This window comes from Solanum stenotomum, chromosome 11, assembly GCF_019186545.1.
Source record: "Solanum stenotomum isolate F172 chromosome 11, ASM1918654v1, whole genome shotgun sequence".
Taxonomy (NCBI): domain Eukaryota; kingdom Viridiplantae; phylum Streptophyta; class Magnoliopsida; order Solanales; family Solanaceae; genus Solanum; species Solanum stenotomum.
Genome location: NC_064292.1, coordinates 6,468,779 through 6,490,459, shown reverse-complemented (window position 1 = coordinate 6,490,459; position 21,681 = coordinate 6,468,779). Strand labels below are relative to the sequence as shown.

At 32.0% G+C, this 21,681-nt stretch overlaps 2 protein-coding genes across 2 annotated transcripts; one reads left to right on the top strand and one right to left on the bottom strand.

Moving 5' to 3' along the window:
• Positions 1–641: 641 nt before the first annotated feature.
• LOC125843545 (serine/threonine-protein kinase D6PK-like) lies at positions 642–6,860 on the bottom strand. Its single transcript, XM_049522658.1, has 3 exons — positions 5,985–6,860; positions 3,544–5,423; positions 642–1,717 (listed from the first exon to the last, which is right to left on the bottom strand). The coding sequence occupies exons 2-3, from the start codon at positions 5,199–5,201 to the stop codon at positions 859–861; spliced, it is 2,517 nt and encodes an 838-aa protein (XP_049378615.1). The 5' UTR covers positions 5,202–5,423; positions 5,985–6,860; the 3' UTR covers positions 642–858.
• An 8,969-nt stretch (positions 6,861–15,829) lies between these two features.
• On the top strand, positions 15,830–21,314 carry LOC125844676 (serine/threonine-protein kinase D6PK). Its single transcript, XM_049523993.1, has 2 exons — positions 15,830–16,486; positions 20,462–21,314. The coding sequence occupies exons 1-2, from the start codon at positions 15,867–15,869 to the stop codon at positions 21,261–21,263; spliced, it is 1,422 nt and encodes a 473-aa protein (XP_049379950.1). The 5' UTR covers positions 15,830–15,866; the 3' UTR covers positions 21,264–21,314.
• Positions 21,315–21,681: the final 367 nt, after the last annotated feature.

The following is a 21,681-nucleotide window of genomic DNA, read 5'->3' as shown; positions in this document are numbered from 1 at the left end:
CAACTATATCACACTTGTATCAAACATTGTATCAGCTGAAAACATTTGAAAAGCCTGACATGTGTATTGTGTATTTGATATAAAACCCCAAATATAACTATATTTCATATTTTTTTAAAAAAAATTGTATCTTGCAATCTTAATATTTGTCATTTAGAAATTTGTGGGGGGAAAACACATTTATGAATAGAAATTTTTTATTCAAACTAACATTTTGGATTAAAAATTTATAATACAGAGGTATAAGTGGTTGATAGTGGTTGACTAATGACCAAATAGAAAAATTTGATTACTTCTTGGAGTCACTTTGCAATTCAATTTTTCTTTTTCTATCTTTTCTATATAATTATCTAAAAGTTTAAGTACAATTAATATAGTAAAAGCGCAATCAAAATATAATTTTTGAGGATAAAATTTGTGGAATCAACCCCGAGTTGGTATCAAACCGAATATTAAGGTACCAAATATGGTTTATTTTACATTATATATCTGAACCGTAGCATTCCATAACATCCAAACCAACTTGTATGTATCTCAACTAATTCCACGAAAAATCAACTACCTCCCACCAACACACAGTTACTAGTTACATGATAAGTTTGCCCACTAATGCTTGTACATGAGTTTTTTCTATTCCAATTGGACATCATAATATATATCTTTGATACATGATAGCACAGTCAACAATTTTATGAAAACATGATTACATTATATGCTCTTCATGTGTTGCACTTTGTAGAACATGTACACTATATATATGTTACATTACTGCCTATTATTAGTTACATAGATCAGACACAATGTGTTAAAATGTAAAATCAAACCCGTCCTTCTCATACCTGCAGACTCTAGTGTATTCTAAAACATGTGAAACTCAATATCCTCTCCTATGTTTTTCAACTCATTTTGACACTTGTCGCGTTCCTTCTTTAGTCGGTTGGCGTCAGGGACAGCAACATTTGTCAAGTCATAGGATCTAGGCATTTCTGGAGGTGTTGAGCATCGAATTAACGCCCAGTTAAGTCCCTCGAAGAACGGATGCTGTTTTATCTCTGCTGCCCCTCTCATAGCTCCTAACCTATTCTCGGGTTCCTTCTGCAGCAACCTTCTGATTAAGTCTCTTGCATGAGAGCTAACTGTAGGACTAGCTGGAAACTTGAGACATTGAGAAACCACATTGGCTAGTGTATCCTCATTTCCTGGCCCTTTGAAAGGAGTCCTTCCGTATATAAGCTCGTACAGAAAGATTCCAAAGGTCCACCAATCTACAGCACTGCCATGACCTTCACCTTTGATAATCTCCGGAGCTAGATACTCGTGGGTTCCTACAAATGAGTTGGATCGAGCGTTGGTTGGCTCCACAACAAGTTGCGTTAAAGGTGAGACTTGTGCAGCTAGGTCAGCCTTTACTTTACGTGTCTTTGCTTCTGTGGATAGAAACCTGGGGCCAAAGCAAGATACTTGCCACGATGGATGTAGGCAGAAGGGATCTATGCAGCTAGCTGAGCACGGACTAGACTTTTTTGGAAGCTCCATGATGGGAGAAGATGATTTCACCAAGGTAGGATTAACAGCACACCTAAGAGATAAATCAAAATCAGACAGCATGATATGACCGTCTTCTCGGACCAACACATTCTCAGGTTTTAAGTCCCGGTAGACAACTCCAAGCAAGTGAAGATATTCCAATGCAAGAAGAACTTCAGCAACATAAAATCTGCACAAAAAAATAAAATAAAATCCATAGGTTAAAATATTTAGACTAACTTTGAATATCTCGTCTTAAAATGTGAAACTTAATATCTGAAGAGATGAAAGACTCGAAACAAAGGTTGCAAATCCCAACTCATTTCTCCCCAAATTAATTAACCAGAAAAGTCTCCTTATATAGTGTTGTTGTAAGAAGGGATGCAAGTGAAATGGAAGCTCAGTTACATTACTTCCATTTATTCACTACACTGCTTCAGCATTTGTTTTCCTACAATTTCAATCCCCCCCCTCCTTTTACATTGAACTGAATCAACTGATAGTACACAAACGTCCTGTCATATAGCAATCTCTAGATATCGTCTTCTACTGAAAGCAGCATTTACCAGAAATTCAGAGTTCTGCCAAACACACAAGACCAATGCTCAACGAAGAAAAAAGGAAAAACCAAAAAGGTAAAGATACAAAAGTGAAAACATTAAGGGAAGGAGCAGACAATGTTGGAACATGGAGGTTTCTGAATACTGCCACGCTGACCCTTCAAATTTTAAAGAGGCAGAAACTCCCTCGTTCGAACTTAGTATATTCATTAACCTCCCTTACAAAGTCACAATTTGTATGGAGATCCAAATTATAGGGAATAATATTGTTAAAATGATCAGATGCAGAATGTGTTGTCACAGTTAGTTAGTTAACAGAGTTAGTTAGTTAACAGAAACAGTTGGATTAAATTCACTGTTGAGAAAAGTTTGTTACAAGTTGTTAGGCTGACATGTGCATTAGGTGTGTTAGTTAAGAACCTTCTAGATGCTTCTACAATTCGTCTATAAAAGCATTGAGAATGCTTCACATTGTAGTAAGACAATTATACAGATCACTATGAAATTCTCTCTTCTTCTCTCTTTCTAATTCCTTGTTCATCTCTGTCTAGAAGAGCTTCAAGCTCGAAATTCTATCATGGTATCAGAGCAGGGCCTGTCTCACCCGATGTTGGGGCCCCCAAAATAAAAATTACCCACGCACCAGATGCTAAGCACTGAGCGTGAGGTGGGGTGTTAAAGAATGACAAAAGTCCCACATCGGTGGTTAATGAGATGGATGGACTCTTTATAAGGATTGGGCAATCCTCCTTCCTTTGAGCTTGCTTTTGGGGTGTGAGTTAGGCCTAAGACCTAATTTAACAAATATCTTCATCAAATAGCAGAAAAAACAAATAGTTGTAACACAAGATAGCTACTTTGATAGTTTGATTGGCACATTATTTTATAAAAGCTAGCTACTTTGATAGTTTGATTGGCACATTATTTTATAAAAGCAGTAAAGAGGATTTTTTTAAAAAAAAACACAATTTTACGGAGAAACAATTATTACAAGAATTCAACCTCTTCAAAAAAAATTGATGACAAGGGAAACCGCAGCTACTATCCTTTGGATGCACACAGGGTAAAACCCCCGCTCCTATAAGTTTTCAACCTCTTCAAATTCAAAGAAAATAGATGAGTTTCCAATTTTGTCTTGCTTTCTTGCTTGTGCTAGGTTATAAACACGGGTTAGAACAGCACATTAACACAACTGGAGTTCTTATCTATTAAATATAAATAATTGTGATAGCAAAATTCAAGCTATCAATCAGTAAATTATCAGTATAAGCAATTTTGTGGTACATGGAATGAGGTTCCTTTGGGCTGTGAGCATAGACATTTTCTCAACATATTGGCTCCAACATGTTTTTTATTTCATTGGCTCATTTATTTACCTTTATTTTTGTAATCCATATTGAGAATTGGGCAAAAAGAAACAATTTCAAAGATAAGTACACTATTTAGGAAAAATTACCTGGCAGCTTGTTCAGAGAAACTATTGCTTGGTTGTTTTTGTCGCAGTACATGCAGATCACCACCTGGACAATATTCCATCACTAAGCACGAGTATTTGTCATTGGTAAAATGAGCAAAGAGAGTTGGGAGAAACGGATGATCGAGTATTTGAAGAATTTCTATTTCAGTCTGAGCTCTCGTCATCTTCCTCTTGCTGGTCAGGAAGTAGTTATCCATGACTTTCACAGCAAACAGACACTTTGTGCCCAATAGCTCAGACAGATAAACATTCCCAATATCCCCACCTCCAAGTTTTCTGAGCAGTTTAAAATGCCTAAAGCCAATATCTCCATGCTGCTTTTGAACACAAACAATTGCTTCCCATCTCAAATCTTTTGACATATGAGGCCGGTAACCACTGCGACTAGACCCACTGAGATAGCTTTCATCACTAAGGCTCGTGGTGCTGCTATAATCCCCAATACTACTCTTCGAACTTTGAGACATCTGCCCCTTTTCCTTTGGCCTTGATCTTTCATCAGCTTGTGTTAGTATACTTCTTGCTTTGTTACAATTGTTTGAGCTCAGACCTAGTTTGGCGAAACCAGACTTCAGAGAAGATGAACTAACTTCTACCTCTTCTTTCTGATTATTACTCTGAGCACATTCAGGTGTCTGATGAGGAAACTCACTAGTGCTACAAGACAAATCACTATCAGTTCCACCATTAGAATGCTTCGGACGGCTGGTGAAAGAAGATAAAACTTTCTTCTTAAAAAAGGTTTTGCTTCTGAAAACTGGTTTTATCAGACTTGGACTGTTAGAGGTAGGATTAATGACTTTATTTCCAGCACCAAAAAACGAGGAGCAAGACACAAAATTTAAATCTTGCTCGTACTCCCTGCCTGCTACAATTGCAGCTGCTGGAGCTTCATTTACAGAAGGCACCATCTGATCTCGTACTAGTTCCACTTTATCAGTACAATTTCCAGTTGAAGAATGTGGCAACTCCAATGTCGTTTTCTGGCCAGACACTTCTTTCAAGTACTCGTAACCATCAGTTGACTGATAAAGGGCATCACTTTCTGCTGCTATTTCACTTGCCTTATGTTTCAATGCATCTTCATAAGTGAATTGTTCTTGCACTGGAACATTTTCAGATTCAGGACTCTTACGCAAAGAATCCACCATACTCCTCTCCGGAACGAGGGATATCTCCACCAAATTCTGTATACCTCCATCATCATGATGTTCAGGATCATTGGCCTCAACTATGACAGCGCTGTACAGTCTCTTCACAGCTCCTGTTTCTGAGACTGTAGACAACCTGGACGCTTTTGGCAATTGCTTCTTCACAGCAGCCAGCTCTGATGCCTGAGAGATGCATAACCCTCTCAAGGCCTGCTTCAAACTTACAGGCTCAGAAATTCCTATGCCTGACGCACGAGAGGGGCTAGATCTCATTGGCCTCTTCATCGCACGTTTACTCGTCACATCTTTGACACCCCTACTGGAATGCCTACTCTCTATCGCCTCAAACAGTTTATTAATATCATCTCCAATACAATACTTTTCTATATGCTTTACATTATGATGTTTTTGTGCACCTTTATTCATTTTAGATGCAGGATCATCTAGTAACTCTGTAATCTCACTACTACCAGGCAACCTAGCCATTATTCCTAAAAATATATATATAAGACTGAGAAAAACAAAGTTTAATGCGTCCGCCAGTAACTCTCTAACCCATTTCCAACAAAGCAATATGAAGAGGAAGAAAAACACAAATCAAACAGTACATCAGAAACTCTCCAAAATGGAGAGCAATCATGTTCAACTCCAAAGATGAACAAGAGCGACCATACTGGGTACTTGCTTCTTGCTTCCAGCATTCAACGCCTGATACAAGCAGCGAAAGTCAGATATACTGTAGATATTAATCGGACAAGTTAAAACATTGTAAGCGTCAATATTATTGATTGCCTTAAGTTATTTCCTTTCCATTATTATTGCTATTGTTACTGCATTAACAAGCTGAATAAAAGCATCATGCAGTTCCCTGGATTGCAAGTCTGTAGAGTACATAATTAACCTTGTCTACCATGGTTCACCTTTTACAGCATGAACAGCCAGCTCTTCACAAGTTAAAAGCAAATAAATGTTGATAAATTAGTTAGTTCAGATCTTACTAATGCTGGACAACATGTATGAAAGGAAAAACCCATCCCACTGGAACAACAAGATGACGCTCAACTACCTATTAACCCTCCACCCTAATCCGGGACCTCCATAACTTCTTATCTAAGGTCATGTCTTCAGTAATCTAGAGCTGCGTCATGGCATCACCAAACAAACTTCATCAGCAATTAACAAAAAGCAGAAGAGATTAAAAATAATCCAATACAACAGAACAAATTTGCAACTTCTTGTAAATATTTAAAAAAAGAAGGAAAAACCAACCTAAACTTGTTATTATCCACCATAAGCAGCAACCTGAAAAAAATGATCAGAATTGAAGGGAGAGCTCAAAACTCCATTGAAATGAAAACAAGCAGGGCTCTTTCAACTGTATATGAATACAAAAGAGAGAAAGTTGAAGTGGGTACAAGTACAAAGTTGAACTTTTTTGACAATAACAAAAACCCACAAGTGATTATAACAAAAACTTTGGAGAACACATGAGAAAGAGGGGTAAAACTGAATGAGAAAAGATTAATATGTGGTAGAACCAGAAACCTGAAAAAGTGATCAAGAGCTCAAAACTCCATTGAAATGGAAACAAGTAAGGCTCTTTCAACAGTATAAGCGTATTAAAAAAGAAAAAATTGAAGTGGGTACAAGGAAAAAGTTGATTAAAAAAAAAAATCACGAAAACCCACAAAGATAAAGTTGAAAAAAATGAAAAATAATGAAAACCCACAAAGATAAAGTTGGAAAAAAATGAAAAATAACGAAAACCCACAAATGATTATTACAAAAAAACTTTGCACAGGAGAAAGAGGGGCGAAATTGAGTGAGGAAAGAGATGCAGCTGTGTCACAAAAAGGGATACAGAGAGAGTGGGTAGAAGCAGAAACCTGAAAAAAAAAATAAGATGATCAAGAGGTCAAAACTCCATTGAATTGGAAACAAGTAAGGTTCTTTGAACTGTAATTGCGTATAAAATAGAGAAAATTGAAAATAATGGAAACCCAGAAGAGATTATTACAATAACTTTGGAGATCACGAGAAAAGAAGGGTGAAATTGAATGAAGAAAGAGATGAAAAATTGGAAGAAAGAGTTGAATTTTGGGGGGAATTTCACGAGAAGTGACACTGTATTTTTTGCTTTTATTTTTGTATTGAAGAGCTCAAAAATGGCGGACAAGAGAAACAATTAGGCGGTGTTCACTAAACTCGGATTCGCACCAAAAAAAATTCACCATAAAACACTTTTTAATAAAGATGATTTTGTATCTCGAAAAACTCAAATTAAAACTTTAATTAAGAAGGAAGAAGTATTTATTTGAACAATAAGAATTACTCCACTTGATGATAAGTCAAACCTCATAGTAATAACATTTCACTATCATAATTTAATTTTCTGAAAAAAAGATTTTTCATGTTATATTTTACTTCTCTATAATAATATTTTATCTGTAGTAAGAAAAAATTATCTAAATATGCAACTTATTTTATCATATTCTTTAAAATTTTCTACCATTTAAAAAAATTATAAAAATCTCTACTCTCTCCTATAATAAATCACTTTACGCTATGTAACAGTCGGATACATCACTTTACGTGATGGATTAGGACTTACGCGATGTATCAAGACATTGAGTGATGTATTTCAAATCGAGACGCAATGTATCTGGATGTTGAGTGGTGTATCCGAAACTGAGATACGATATATCGGAATGTTGATGAATGTATCCGAAATTGAAACAAAATGTATCGAGACTTTTTGGGACATATTAGATTCCACCAAATTTAAGAGATTTTTATAATTAAAAAAAATAGGAATAAAATATAACTAGCCCTTAACACTGTGGATTTATGTGAAATTTCCTAATAATAATGATATTCATTATAATAAATGAATACTAAACTCTTTAAAATTTACCTTTCTAGAATATAGCTGTCATACTCAAATATTATAATTTTGACAAATATCAAAAATATTGAAAATAAAATAGTAATAGGATCAAACCATAATGGATTATCTATATTATTATTAGAGTATGAAATCTCTTAAGCGATGATAAAGGACTTTTAATCTTTTGAAAATAAACTTCGCATTACAAAAAATTATCTTAAATTATTTCTTTCCTGTTTTGAATTTTAAAATAATTTTTTACTTATTAAATTTGTTTTTCTTGCATTACCAAACTAGCCAATGTGATTGATTATGCTTTATAATTATATATATGTTATGGACTTATGGTGGTATTTGAAAATAATTATAAATTTTCTTATATTTTACCGTAGATATCCATTGATACACATATTCTTAATAAATTGTATAATTTGTGTAAGCGTGTGTATAGTATGGATATATATATATATATATATATACACACAATGTACATGATATGTTTTGAAAGAGCGTGCATACGTTGTTGCATTTTAAGAAAATAATAATAGCTCTAATTTTTGAAAAATGATTCTAATGATATTCTTTCATCTAATCTCTTAAGGTTAAGTAATTACTTATCTTTAACAATAATATCATCCATTTTTATTCATCTATTACCTCAATAACGTTATGTCTTTGACTAATCAAATCATTTTTGACATAAATAATTTACGTATTCAAGCTCAAATCATAAATTGTCAATTAAAATGTAAGTTTATACTTTTGTCGGATCAAGAGAGACACAAAAATGAAAAATTGTCTCTGCTTCGATCTTAGAAAAATTAATTTTAACTTTTGACCCATTTCACATTCACGTATGTTTAAAACCACCCTTCCCAGCATATGTCACGCTCGGTCCCAACTCACATGAGAAAATTGACACAGACATACAACTATTATATATAATTGGCAATATATAGCCCAATATTAATTAGCAATTAATAGTCTAAAACAAAATTAGCATGTATTAGCCTAAAAGAAATAAAACCAACTTTTTATAGTTTTTTTCTTTTTTTATTATGTGCAACCAACCCACATTAATTAAGGAGATGTGAGATTATTTTTTCTCCCTTGTTTTTAACTCCTATAATTAAGGAAGTTAGCTTTTCAATTTCTTTAAATTTTTAAACTCAACTTTATTTAACCGTCTATTTAAAAAAAATAGTAACGCAATTTACAGAAACATAAAGATATATTTTATTGTAATTTTATGAATTTTATTTTTTTTACCAAACAACAATAATTAGTTTATTAGAAAACCATTGTCTACTTTTAAGAAGTGATATATATATATATATATATATATACACTTTTAAGGAATTAATTTTTTATAATTCTTTAAATAACTTATTAAAAGATTGTGACTACTTTTAAGGTAAGAAAATGTATTAATAATGCTCTAACGTGTATTAATTATCACATAATCGACAATAATTAATCAAATAATATTAAATGGCATTTTATTAGAAACTGTAATAATACACATGCATGCATTATACAATAATTAAAGTTGCAATTACATAATGTATACATCAAAAAAATATGTATACACAAAAAAATATTCATAAAAATAGACGTGTAAATTTTATTGATGTATACAGTAATTGTAGCACGTGTACATAAACTTTATATTGTATACACAAGAATATTACCATCAATTATATGTATTACTATAATGAATACAAGAATGAGATTAATATGATACATATATAAAATTTATTCATTAATTGTACATGTGATTTTATTTATGTATACGGTAACTGCACTATGTATACATTAGTTCGTATTCATCGTGTATTTAGTGATTTGTATTCACATAATAAACTTGTATACTTTAATTTAAATTGAGATTGGAATTCATTGGTATATATTTGGTTGTATTCATCAAAATCAACATTCTGATTTTTTACGAAGATCTTTCTTACCCATGAAATTGAGAACAAAAATTTCAAAAAACTATTACCTGAATTTTCGCCAAAAAAGTCTTAAAAACTTTAGTTCCACAAATCACGAACTTTCAAAATTAATGGGGGAAGAAATGCTACATAATTATATATTAACAGAAATTATTGGAAGGATCAATCGATAAACATACAGTTATATCTAATTTGCATAGACAGAGTAAATTAAGGAGAATAAGAGAAAATTTAGAAGAGAAGCAAATATACATATGAAAAGGATTTTAGAAAGAAAACAAAAGAAGGTTGAATAACCTAAATTTTCGCAAAAACAAAATTGAAAGAACTTCAATTCTACAAATCATGAAATTCAACAATTAATTTGACAAGAACAAGATTATATATAAAGATGATTTTTAGAAATATCCATGAAAAAACATATTGTTATATCTTATTTTCATAAACAAATTGAATTGAATTAAGGAGAAGAATTGAAATTAGGGAGAGAATTACGTATGAAAAGAATTCTGGAAAGAGAAAAAAGAGAAGAACTCTATTTTAAAAGTGTTCACAAAATAAAAAAATAAAAAAGAGATAAAATAGGGATAATAAAACAATATTTTTTTAGAACGTGTGTTTGAGAAAAATAAGGAGAACAAAAATACATTTTAAAAAAAAAGAAAAATAACGATTCAATGCCAAATAAATAAAACAAAGTCTTTTTCTTGCTAAAAAAAATTAAAAGTGGGCTATTTCTTGCTAATTTAGTCTATAGGGTGTTATGTTGTGCCATTTTGTCAACTCATTGTCATCCCTATCTATTTGGGCTCAACCCCATTTTTTGATAACATACCTTGTTTTGAAAGCTATTTGGGCTTGGCCATCAATCAATTTCTATTTGGATTTGACCACTCCTTCTCTCAAGTTAAAACTAAAAAAATAGCCCAAATCTTATATTAAGAAGGCTTCATATATATTACCAAGTTCTTTTATGTGTTTTTGTATTCTCTTGCTTAATAAATAGATAACATAAATAAAATCTTTGATTTTTTTTAGAAGGCCTCTTTTTAATATGCAACCATCATATGTGTGTTTTAGGAGTATTGATATGTACATACAATTTTAGAAAAATAATTTATTTAGTAGTAATTGAGTACGATAACGATTATTACGATTTATGAGGGAGAGGGGGGCTTCTCCTTATATAATCTCAANGATTTTAGAAAGAAAACAAAAGAAGGTTGAATAACCTAAATTTTCGCAAAAACAAAATTGAAAGAACTTCAATTCTACAAATCATGAAATTCAACAATTAATTTGACAAGAACAAGATTATATATAAAGATGATTTTTAGAAATATCCATGAAAAAACATATTGTTATATCTGATTTCCATAAACAGATTGAATTAAGAAGAAGAATTGAAATTAGGGAGAGAATTACGTATGAAAAGAATTCTGGAAAGAGAAAAAGGAGACAAAAATGAGAAGAACTCTATTTTAAAAGTGTTCACAAAATAAAAAAATAAAAAAGAGATAAAATAGGGATAATAAAACAATATTTTTTTAGAACGTGTATTTGAGAAAAATAAGGAGAACAAAAATACATTTAAAAAAAAACAAAAACTATTCAATGCCAAATAAATAAAACAAAGTCTTTTTCTTGCTAAAAAATTAAAAGTGGGTTATTTCTTGCTAATTTAGTCTATAGGGTGTTATGTTGTGCCATTTTGTCAACTCGTTGTCATCCCTATCTATTTGGGCTCAACCCCCTTTTTTGATAACATAACTTGTTCTATTTGGGTTTGACCACTCTTTTTCTCAAGTTAAAACTAAAAAAATAGCCCAAATCTTATATTAAGAAGGCTTCATATATTGTACCAAGTTCTTTTATGTGTTTTTGTATTCTCTTGCTCAATAAATAGATAACATAAATAATATCTTTGATTTTTTTTTTATAGAAGGCCTCTTTTTAATATGCAACCATCATATGTGTGTTTTAGGAGTATTGATATGTACATACAATTTTAGAAAAATAATTTATTTAGTAGTAATTGAGTACGATAACGATTATTACGATTTATTAGGGAGAGGGGGGCTTCTCCTTATCTATTATCTCAAAGTTGCATCGCTAATTTGATGAGAAAGAAAGGTTTTTTCGATGTGAGCTCCTCAAGAATGATGATGGGTCGAGACGTCATCCTTTTTTACAATATATATAATTATTTATAATATATCACATGATTTAAGAAGTGACATCATAAGTTTTGTCAGATTGAAATTAAAATAAGTGGGCGCTAACCTATTTAATAGCATGTTTATACATAGTGTCATTTTTCAAAAATATTAGGTTGAATTGAACCTATCAAGTCAATCTTATTTTGCCTCTTCTTTTGGTTCATATGAGTAATAATATAGATACTTAGGTTTTAAATTCTAGACTCTAGTACTAGTATATCAATGTCAACTTTTAATTTGTCCCCTAAACTTTGAAGTAAGTAATATGATAATGTATTTTTCAATGTCCCAAAAATAGTAACTTCTTTGAATTAATTAATATAGATGAACAAATAATTACCGGTGGTTGGAAAACAATACTAGCTGAAAAAATAAGGAGTACATGACCCCTATTTATACAACTTTTAATTATGAACAATAAGTAATACTCATTAATTAAATTTATAGTTGTGGTCCTCTATTATTGGTATATACCATTATTGTGAATTTGATATAACTTAAGGAGGCAAGTTAGAAGTCTTTGTTTAATACTGCAGTTTATGTAATCATTATATATATATATACTAGGTAGATACGTATTTTTTTAGGGTTTTCCAAAATTGAATCGTAACGGATAAGTCAATCGTGAAATTAATTTATTAACTTATTCATATTAGGTTATCGGATTAACGGTTGATGAACGGAGTAAAATTTTATAGTTAACGTTGTATTGGTACAGAGGTGGACTACTTAATTTTCTTATTGGATAAGTCGTTAACCCATTAAAAATTATCATAGTTACATTTTTACTATCAGAATATTTGTTAAATGAATGTTTATGTGCATGCACCTTCAAAATTTACTTTCATATATTTCTCAATGTGATTTATCATAACATAATTATCAACTTAAGTAGAACATGAAATCACTACAGAAATGATTTGACCCAATACATCGTCTAATAATTACTAATCCAATATCAAATTAATTGATAACTTACTGATTGGCTAGTGAATTAGTATATTTAAAAATTGATATTTGATAAGCTAAATCATTAAGCATAAATGCATAATTATCCGTTTTCTTCCTTTAGCTACTAAGATATTTCAGTTCGGTAAATTTGAAAATTTTAAAAGCACAAATTAGCCACAGAGCTTGAATACGATTTTTCGATGCAAGACTACATTTTTCTATTGTTATAAATTTGTGGGACATAATTACAAATATGGAGTTGGACAAGATTGAATAAATATGGAATTATTTCACCGACTTATTAGGTTATCCACACATTGTCAACGTCCATTATTTGAATTATTCCTTTTTTCAAAACATAGTTTTGTTATAATATTACAATAATATTTTTTGGGTCAACTTTTGAAAGATGTTTATTTAAGGAAAAAAAAAGACAAAAATTCAAGTAAATTGCATGTCCACGAAGCCGATCAGAGGATAATCAAGCTACTAAAACGAGGGGTTTATATTTACATTGAATGTTTAATATTTGTATTGAATTTTTCGATTAATTTAATTGTGAGAGAAAAATTTTTCTAGTAAAATATATTTCATTATTAGACTCAAACCTAGCACTTCTAGTTTTAAAAAAAAGAATCTAATTTATTTTATACCTATAATCGATTTATAGGTTATTTTTTCTTTTTAAAAAATACTTAGCAGAAATTGATTTTTGGTCATCAATCTTGGTGAGTCACTGTATGTCCAATCACAACTTTAATTTTTGATAACCGAATTTTCAACTCCACCTTCAAATGTTACTATTTCATTTTAGATATCACTCGACTTATATCTAAACACCTTATATTAAATTGCTTATTTTGATGTAATGTTGAATACACTTTTTTTTTTTTGAATACACACAATTATTACCACCAATAAAAATTAACCAACATCTCCACACTTTAATTTAATTTAATTTAATTATTTTTACTTTTTTATTCCTCGAACAACCATAAATGTAACAATTTCAAAATTCAAACCAAGGGGCTAATAAATTGTACTCCATAATAGTCATTTTCGAATTTATTCATTTATCCTTTAACTCTTTCTTACTATCGTTTTCTCATTTAATATTTTCTCCTTTGATTTGAATAATTTGATGGTTGGATAAAGCACGACCAATCAAGAATGCGATAAAAACAAATTTGAAATTTGAAATTTACGATTAAATACTTAGTAATTTTTTTGAATAAATATATAAAGTCTGAACAAAAGTTATTAAGTTACGTATATTCATAAATTCCGATGTAAATTCGCTTCCGATTCAAGACATAAGCACAACCATAAAACCCACCAATAGTGGATTGAGCTTTAGCATGAACATAAGTAAATGTGAGGAAATTTACAAAATTGCAATAAATAGTAAATACTACAATTTACAAATTCATAATTTTAAAATACAGCAAGTTTATTTCATAATGGGATTTTTTTTTTCTATTTCTAGTCTAGTTTGAGAAACTAGTTGAAATTAAAACTTTGTAGCTTTTTTCTTAATCAGAGGTCTCGTGTTGATATGAAAAAATCTTTGTTAGGGAGTAATTTTATCTAAATTGAGATCTTATGTGGCGTGAATCTGAAATAGTCGAGTTTCAATGTGGGTATCGTATACTAAATGGGAAATCAAATAAAATAATTGCAATAGTTTTTGTTTCGTACATGAGACGTGATGAAATCTAGTATTGCCAATATAATATTTGGTTATTTAATTATTTGATACACCGCATAAAAACTAAGCATTAGTTATGTTGTAATTAGTTATTCTTATGGTTGTCTCTCTCTATATAAAAATTATGTGTAAATTTAACTATTATTTTATGTGAGATAAAATACGAATAATAAATAATTGTCTTCCGCATAAATAATGTTCTTATTTTGGTTGATTTTTAATTTTTGCCTCTTAAATTAGTGGTCTTCAATCTTTGTCCTTTACGCTTAAGCACTTTGACTAATAATAAAGTGGACAAAAATATCTCTAGAAAAAAAAAACTAAAACAAAAAAAATTATTAGGCAAATAAATTTACAAGACACAAGTTATGTCTTACGAGGCCAAAAAAAACTCAAAGACACAACTTAATTTATGCATTATAAGGCATACGTTTAGTGTAAGAACAATATGTATTAGGAAGTTCACAATCCACCACTTATTCCTCTTAGTTCATATAGAACTTATGCTCATAGAAGACATAAGTTCAGTTTTTCAACCCACAAAGTTATGACTCATTCCTATGTACGAAACTTATGTCGGACAATGCATAAGTTCTCTAAACATATGTTGTGTGACTTTAGATACTACACAATTTATGTCAGACAAGACCAAGGTTCTTTAAGCCTTTGTCTTGCAAATTTAAATCATAATTAAAGATACTTTGACTCTCAAAATTTCATTAAATGAGAAGCACCAAAAAAAATTAATTAAAGATCACCACTAAATAAGGGAATCCATGCAAATACTTGATTAAGGAGGATCAATCAGTTTGGACATGAGATATGAAATCAAATTGAAATGAAGTACATGTTTATTTCTTAAGATATTTTTTCCTTAAACATGAAAACCTACAAGTTGTGAAAACTATTAAAAAAAAATCCAATTCTTATCCAATCTTATTAAATGAGCAAACCATAGTTCATAAACAAGATATCACTTGACCGGACCACTACATCATGACCACGACCCGTTCCAACTAGTCCTTCTTCGTGAACGCGTTGTGACTCTCACGAACACAAAGGTCAAGAGCAATCCTTCTCCATGAATGCGATCATGGTTTCACGAACGCAAAGAACTAAGACACCACCTTGATTTAGAATCCTTTGAGATTTATCATGATTACAACTCGTATGTTTAAATGCTGACTTGAAGTCATGACTTTATACCGCATGTTCAAACGTAAGTTTGGAATAAGAAAATGTTTTATGGGCCCAATGGTACCCAAAATATAGTACACAAACAACGGACTTTACGTGGCCCAATTCCCCCTTTTTTCAAGGCCCAAAGCGAATTTCGCTCCCCGAGGAAAAAAAATTCACCTTAAAAAAGCTCTCTACGTCTCTTTATTCATTCACATTTTTTCTTCTTCGCCCAAAAAACTCGAGCCAAAAATGGAGCCATGGCTCGACGACTTAGCCGATGACCTTCAAAGCATCAGCTTCAACTCTACTACCAGCACTACCACCACCACCGCCACTGACATTAACCGGTCGACTAGTTCCGGCTCCGAAGCCACATGGACGGCTACGGCTTCTTGTATCTCTTCCAACTCTCTTCACCACCATATCACTAAGCCACGCGCCGCTACTCCTTCCGGTGATCCTTACTGGGACGCCATTACACGTGGTATTTCCACTTCTACTTCTTCGGCAATTTCTCTAACTGATCTCCGATTTCTCCATCGACTAGGATCCGGCGATATAGGCTCTGTCTTCCTCGCAGAAATCAAAGCTGCTCCTGTAACGGAGATTTCGAAATCGACGGCGGTATCGGCGTACTTTGCTGCGAAAGTTATGGATAAGAAGGAACTTGCGAGCCGTAATAAGGAAGGAAGAGCGAGGACTGAACGGGAAATACTTGAAATGTTAGATCATCCTTTCCTTCCGATGCTTTATGCTTCTATTGATTCACCGAAATGGTCGTGTTTATTGACGGAGTTTTGCCCCGGCGGTGATCTACACGTACTCCGGCAACGTCAACCGGCGAAACGCTTCCCTGAATCCGCTGTCAGGTACACTATTCTCTAGTACATTTAAACTATACACACACAATACATCAACTGCAATCACTACTAATTTTGTAATTCGTGCTATCTATTTAGAGACGGATTTTTGTTAGCTATTCTCAAATTAGCTACGAAGTTCGTAATTAATCTACTTTTTTTGAAATTGACGTTGACAGTGACGGAACTAACATTTTCACTAAGCAATCAAAATATAAAAAAACAAATACACATGAAAAACTAAAGGAGTTTAATATATTGTATACTTTTCTGTTGAGTTCGGATGAATTTCTCGATTCTACCTTTTTCGATTTTGCTCCTGTGGGGCCCACCAGGTGGTGTTGGAGCTGGTAATTGTCAGTATTATGGCTCCATCTAAGTTGGTCATTGTCATCTTCTTCTTCTTTTCACTGAGGCCACACTGGATCTATAGTGGACTTGTGCACACTGGATCATTGATTAAAATGGTAATTAATTAGGAAAGATAATTAGAAAATTATGATTAGTTTATTATTATTATTATAAGTTGTGATCCACACGTGCTTACTAATATGACTTTTATACTTAAAAGTCAAAGTTTAACTTCAGCCAATAAGCACTCACCACGTGGATCAAAAAACAAGGTTTTTACGAACCCTACAATTTTTAAAAGTTGTTATAGTAGTGTTAAATCGTCTAAAAATGTATTATATTTTTAAATATTTAATATGTATATTACATATTAATGGGTATGAATTTGAATTAGTCGATTTTAAAGCATATTGGTCTGGGGAAAAAGAACTTGTGTGTCATAATTGTTTTGGGATTTGTTAATTATCGTTTAGTTGGAGGTGATAGAGCTTTTAATGATCATGATGGGAGTACTAATCAATCAATACATATTTCATTAATTTTTTTTAATAGTTGACTTGATGAGGTGCATGTGAAAAAGGAAGGAGCTAATCACGTCTCTAGTCCTTTTTTTTAAAGAAAATATTTTATACTAAAATTTTATAATATCAAAGTCGGTTATAAATATGTAATTTGATACGTGAGATGAGATAAATAAGGATATTCATAAATGAAATATCTCACCTTTGATATGGGATACCATATAGTAATCTCACTATTTCAATATAAATGGCAGAATAAAATAATTTCGAAATGAACTAATACTTCAAATCAAACATGAATCTTTTCTTCCAACTCTTTTTTAAATTCTAAAAATATTGATTGATCATATATTTCATTATAGTCGTATGATTTAGAGTATTTTTTCCTATTTGATGCGATCTCCACCCTATTACCACTAATATGCTTTTAGACCTTTACGAAATAGAGATAAATTTTTTGTATACTTTACTCTTTTCACCACTTCATCAATTGAATCTGTGATTATTATTTGTTATCACACTAGAAAAGAATGAACATAGAGCCACTAAAGTTTTGAGTAGTTGTGTAGATTTTATGTTTTTTGGTCGATGTTTATGTATTCATATTGAGATCTAATTAAATTTTAATTTCATAATAGTAAGTTTTACATTATTTTTTTTTTAAATGGAAGGATTTTTAATAAAAATAATTATTTTTAATTAAACTATCACTCTACAATAATCCTCATTGATATTATGTGGAATCTAATTCGAAAAAGATTTTGCCTTCTTTCTTAAGAAAGATAGTCTTCGAAGATTCTTTATAAATTTATTAACGAAATCAAGATAGTTAATTCTTCAAATATTTAAATTCTATTTTTGGCAATATCCTAGTATGAAATTCTATAAACTATGAGTCCAAAGTTAATTTGTCAAATAAACTTTTTAAAATGTGATAGCTTTTCCAGTTATTATTCCCAAAATTAAGGAATAGTCTTGCCTTATAACTTTTCCTTAATATAAGGGATTTGGAATTTTAATTTTGAAAACTATTTTTTTCATAAAATATTTTCTTTACCAAAGTGGTCCCATATTATATTTCAATAAATTGATCTACATAGGAGGCCCTATATATATATTTAACTATTCCTATAATTGACAAATATGCCATGTTGGTACACAAGTTATACAGATAATGACAACCTAGCTAGACCAAAAATAATAATATGGCTAGAAGGAAACTAGTGAAATGATTCAAATCTAATTTCTCTAGCTTTTACTTTAGAAAGTAGTTTTTGATTGAGCAGAAAATCCTGTCCTCAAGATTATTACTTTTTTTGACTTGACATTTCACTGCCTACATTTGGATTTTTATGATTTGGATGGACCTCTCTTTTGATTATATGATCCCTTGTGACACATGAAACAAAAAAGAAAAATCAGATAATTTTTTTTATTTTTATATTCATGGTGTTTGATCAGTTTGTACGCACCTCAACCAATTTTACAGAATATTTGTTACCTTATATCGAGTAGATAGTTAGTAAGTAGTCAAGCGATTTCTCTCTTTTCAGTGGTAGAGCAGGGTCATAATCTGGAACAATATTATTACTACGGTTGTTCCTTTTTCTTTGGTTATCAATATTATTTCTAGTGTCATTACTTTTAGCTTTTTACTCGTGCATTTTGCACAAACATGTTATGAAACACGATTTTCTTAAGTCTAGGGTTTATTAGAAATCACCTTTCTATCCCACAAAAGTAGGGATAAGGTTAGCGTACTTCCCATCCTCTCAAGACCCACATGTGATTACACTGAATAACTATTATTGTTATAATATCTCCTACTTTATACCAACACATGTATCAGATAACTTTGTCTATCAAACTTGTACTAACCAAAAGATCAACTATTCACACCTAAAATAGTAGACGGAAAATAATGTCCCATAATAATTTATTTCTTTGTCAAAATGCACTACCTACTGAACTAATCAGAATTATTGGGGGTACAGAGTCTTCCCTTCTTGCTTCCCATGTTCATTGTTTTGCCTACAAAGTACAAGGATATATTTTACCTATAAAGATATGCCCTGTTTGTGTAGGCCATACTTTTCAACTAATTTGTGGGTGAGTTTATTCTAATATACTTGCATTATCTTTTCAATTTGCTCAATTGCCCATGATATTTTCAAGTATAATTGTCTACCTAGATAATCGATATCTATCCTAGTAGGAGATGGCAAATACCTCGTGAAACTAATTGACGTGTGTGCTCAGGTTAATTCGGATACCACCATTACTAAAAGGACTCTTTTACTACTACTCGATTCATTTACTTTGTTCATCTTGTTATTTTGTTATCGTTATTTTCCTTGTGTCTATCAGAAACAACCCTCTCTATCCCATAAAGGTGGGTAAGGTATGCCTAGAAAACCTTTTTCAGACCGCACTTGTGAAAGTCCTTGATATTTTCTTCTTTTGTGGATAGATATCCCACGAACATTTTTTTCTTATCTTAATTAATCTAGTACAAAATGTAATAATGTTGCACTTGTGGAAAGCAACCAAACGAAGAGCACAAAAAGGAGAAGAGGACATTAAAGTTGCGCCATGATATAGGGACAATGTTTCAAGGACCTACTTTTTAAATCTTGCTACGTTGCATGGGGAAACAATTAGGGGGCCAGCACATATTCCACAAACTAAAGTATAGAGTAGTTTTGCTATCTTTACAGAAGCATATTGGTCCCCTCCCCATATGATAAAGAGTTGAAACAAACTTCTTTGTGCAGCGAAAATTGGGCCGCATCCTTCCTTAACTAGAGTTCTTGGACCCTCCTTGGTTTCGAACCTTAGAATGACAAAAATCTTGCTTGGGAGCACTTTCCTCTTTAATCATTCTCGTGTGTCTCGAAATCAAATTAATTGAAAAAATCAATACAAATATTGAATACCAAATAAAAAAGGTGGACCCCCAAAAAATTTGAGTCCTATAGTCCTTGCTTCATTTAACTATGGTTCTTTTCTTTGTTTCCCTCATGCTTCCATTAGTCTTATCTTCTTGTGTTTAACTTCTTATATTTCGAATCTTCTTAGTGAAAATCCTAATGTTACTACTTGGTATCTCCAGGTTCTATGTGTCAGAGGTGGTGGTAGCGTTGGAGTACATTCACATGATGGGAATAGTTTACCGCGACTTGAAACCTGAAAATGTTTTGGTCCGATCGGATGGTCATATCATGCTCACAGACTTTGATCTCTCGCTGAAATGTGATACCTCTACATCAACACCAGCTCAAGTGATTTCAAGTAAAAATACACCTAATGGTGGACCTCAACAAAATGAGTACAAAATTGAACCACCAAAGTTCACAGCTTCTTCATGTATCCTGCCAAACTGTATAGTACCTGCTGTATCATGCTTCCACCCGAAAAGAAAGCGAAAGAAGAAGCCAGGACATCTTGGTGGCCCTGAATTTGTAGCTGAACCAGTCGATGTTCGTTCAATGTCCTTCGTGGGAACTCACGAGTACTTGGCACCAGAGATTGTATCAGGTGAAGGTCATGGTAGTGCAGTAGATTGGTGGACACTAGGGATATTCATATTTGAGTTGCTATATGGAGTAACACCTTTTAAAGGTATAGATCATGAACTAACCCTAGCTAACATCGTTGCTCGAGCCCTCGAATTCCCTAAGGAACCATCAATGCCAGCCCCAGTTAAAGACCTGATATCACAACTCCTTACTAAGGATCCCGCGCGAAGAATGGGATCAACTATGGGTGCTACAGCAATCAAACACCATCCATTCTTCCAAGGAGTCAATTGGGCACTTTTAAGATGTACTTCACCACCATTCATTCCTCCTCCATTCAGTAAAGAATTTCTCTCTGATGGAAGTTGCCCTGATACCTCAATGGAATACTACTAGCCTCTATCACTCAGATTCTTTGAAAATGTTGTTGCACTCGTATCAGATCCTTCAAAAGAAGCAACATAGCTACTACTAACTAGTGTGAATAAAGACTCAAAAAAGTCAAATTTTTTGGACCGGTAAGAATGCAAGAAGAAGTAATTTGTGGTGGACTTTTCTTGGATGTTAATCAATATTGACCCACCAATATGAATATGAGGCTATATGAATACAACAAAGACAGTAGTTTTTGTTGTTGTTTGCTAGCCAATGCTCTATTGTACATTGCTATTATTATAGGTGGACAAAAGAAGGAAGGTTCATTTTCTAAATCTTTTATAAGTCAATGCCTTTGTCTTCAACATTGGATCCTGACAAAATACATGTAGACAATTGTTACACAAGAAAAGGGCCTGGTTGCATGAAGGATTTGGTT

Excerpts from the sequence above, each read along its gene's own strand:
- LOC125843545 (XM_049522658.1), bottom strand. The coding sequence starts at position 5,201 with ATGGCTAGGTTGCCTGGTAGTAGTGAGATTACAGAGTTACTAGATGAT. Across the intron at positions 1,718-3,543 it reads TTCTCTGAACAAGCTGCCAG|ATTTTATGTTGCTGAAGTTC; the intron begins GTAATTTTTCCT and ends TTTTTTGTGCAG.
- LOC125844676 (XM_049523993.1), top strand. The coding sequence starts at position 15,867 with ATGGAGCCATGGCTCGACGACTTAGCCGATGACCTTCAAAGCATCAGC. Across the intron at positions 16,487-20,461 it reads TTCCCTGAATCCGCTGTCAG|GTTCTATGTGTCAGAGGTGG; the intron begins GTACACTATTCT and ends TGGTATCTCCAG.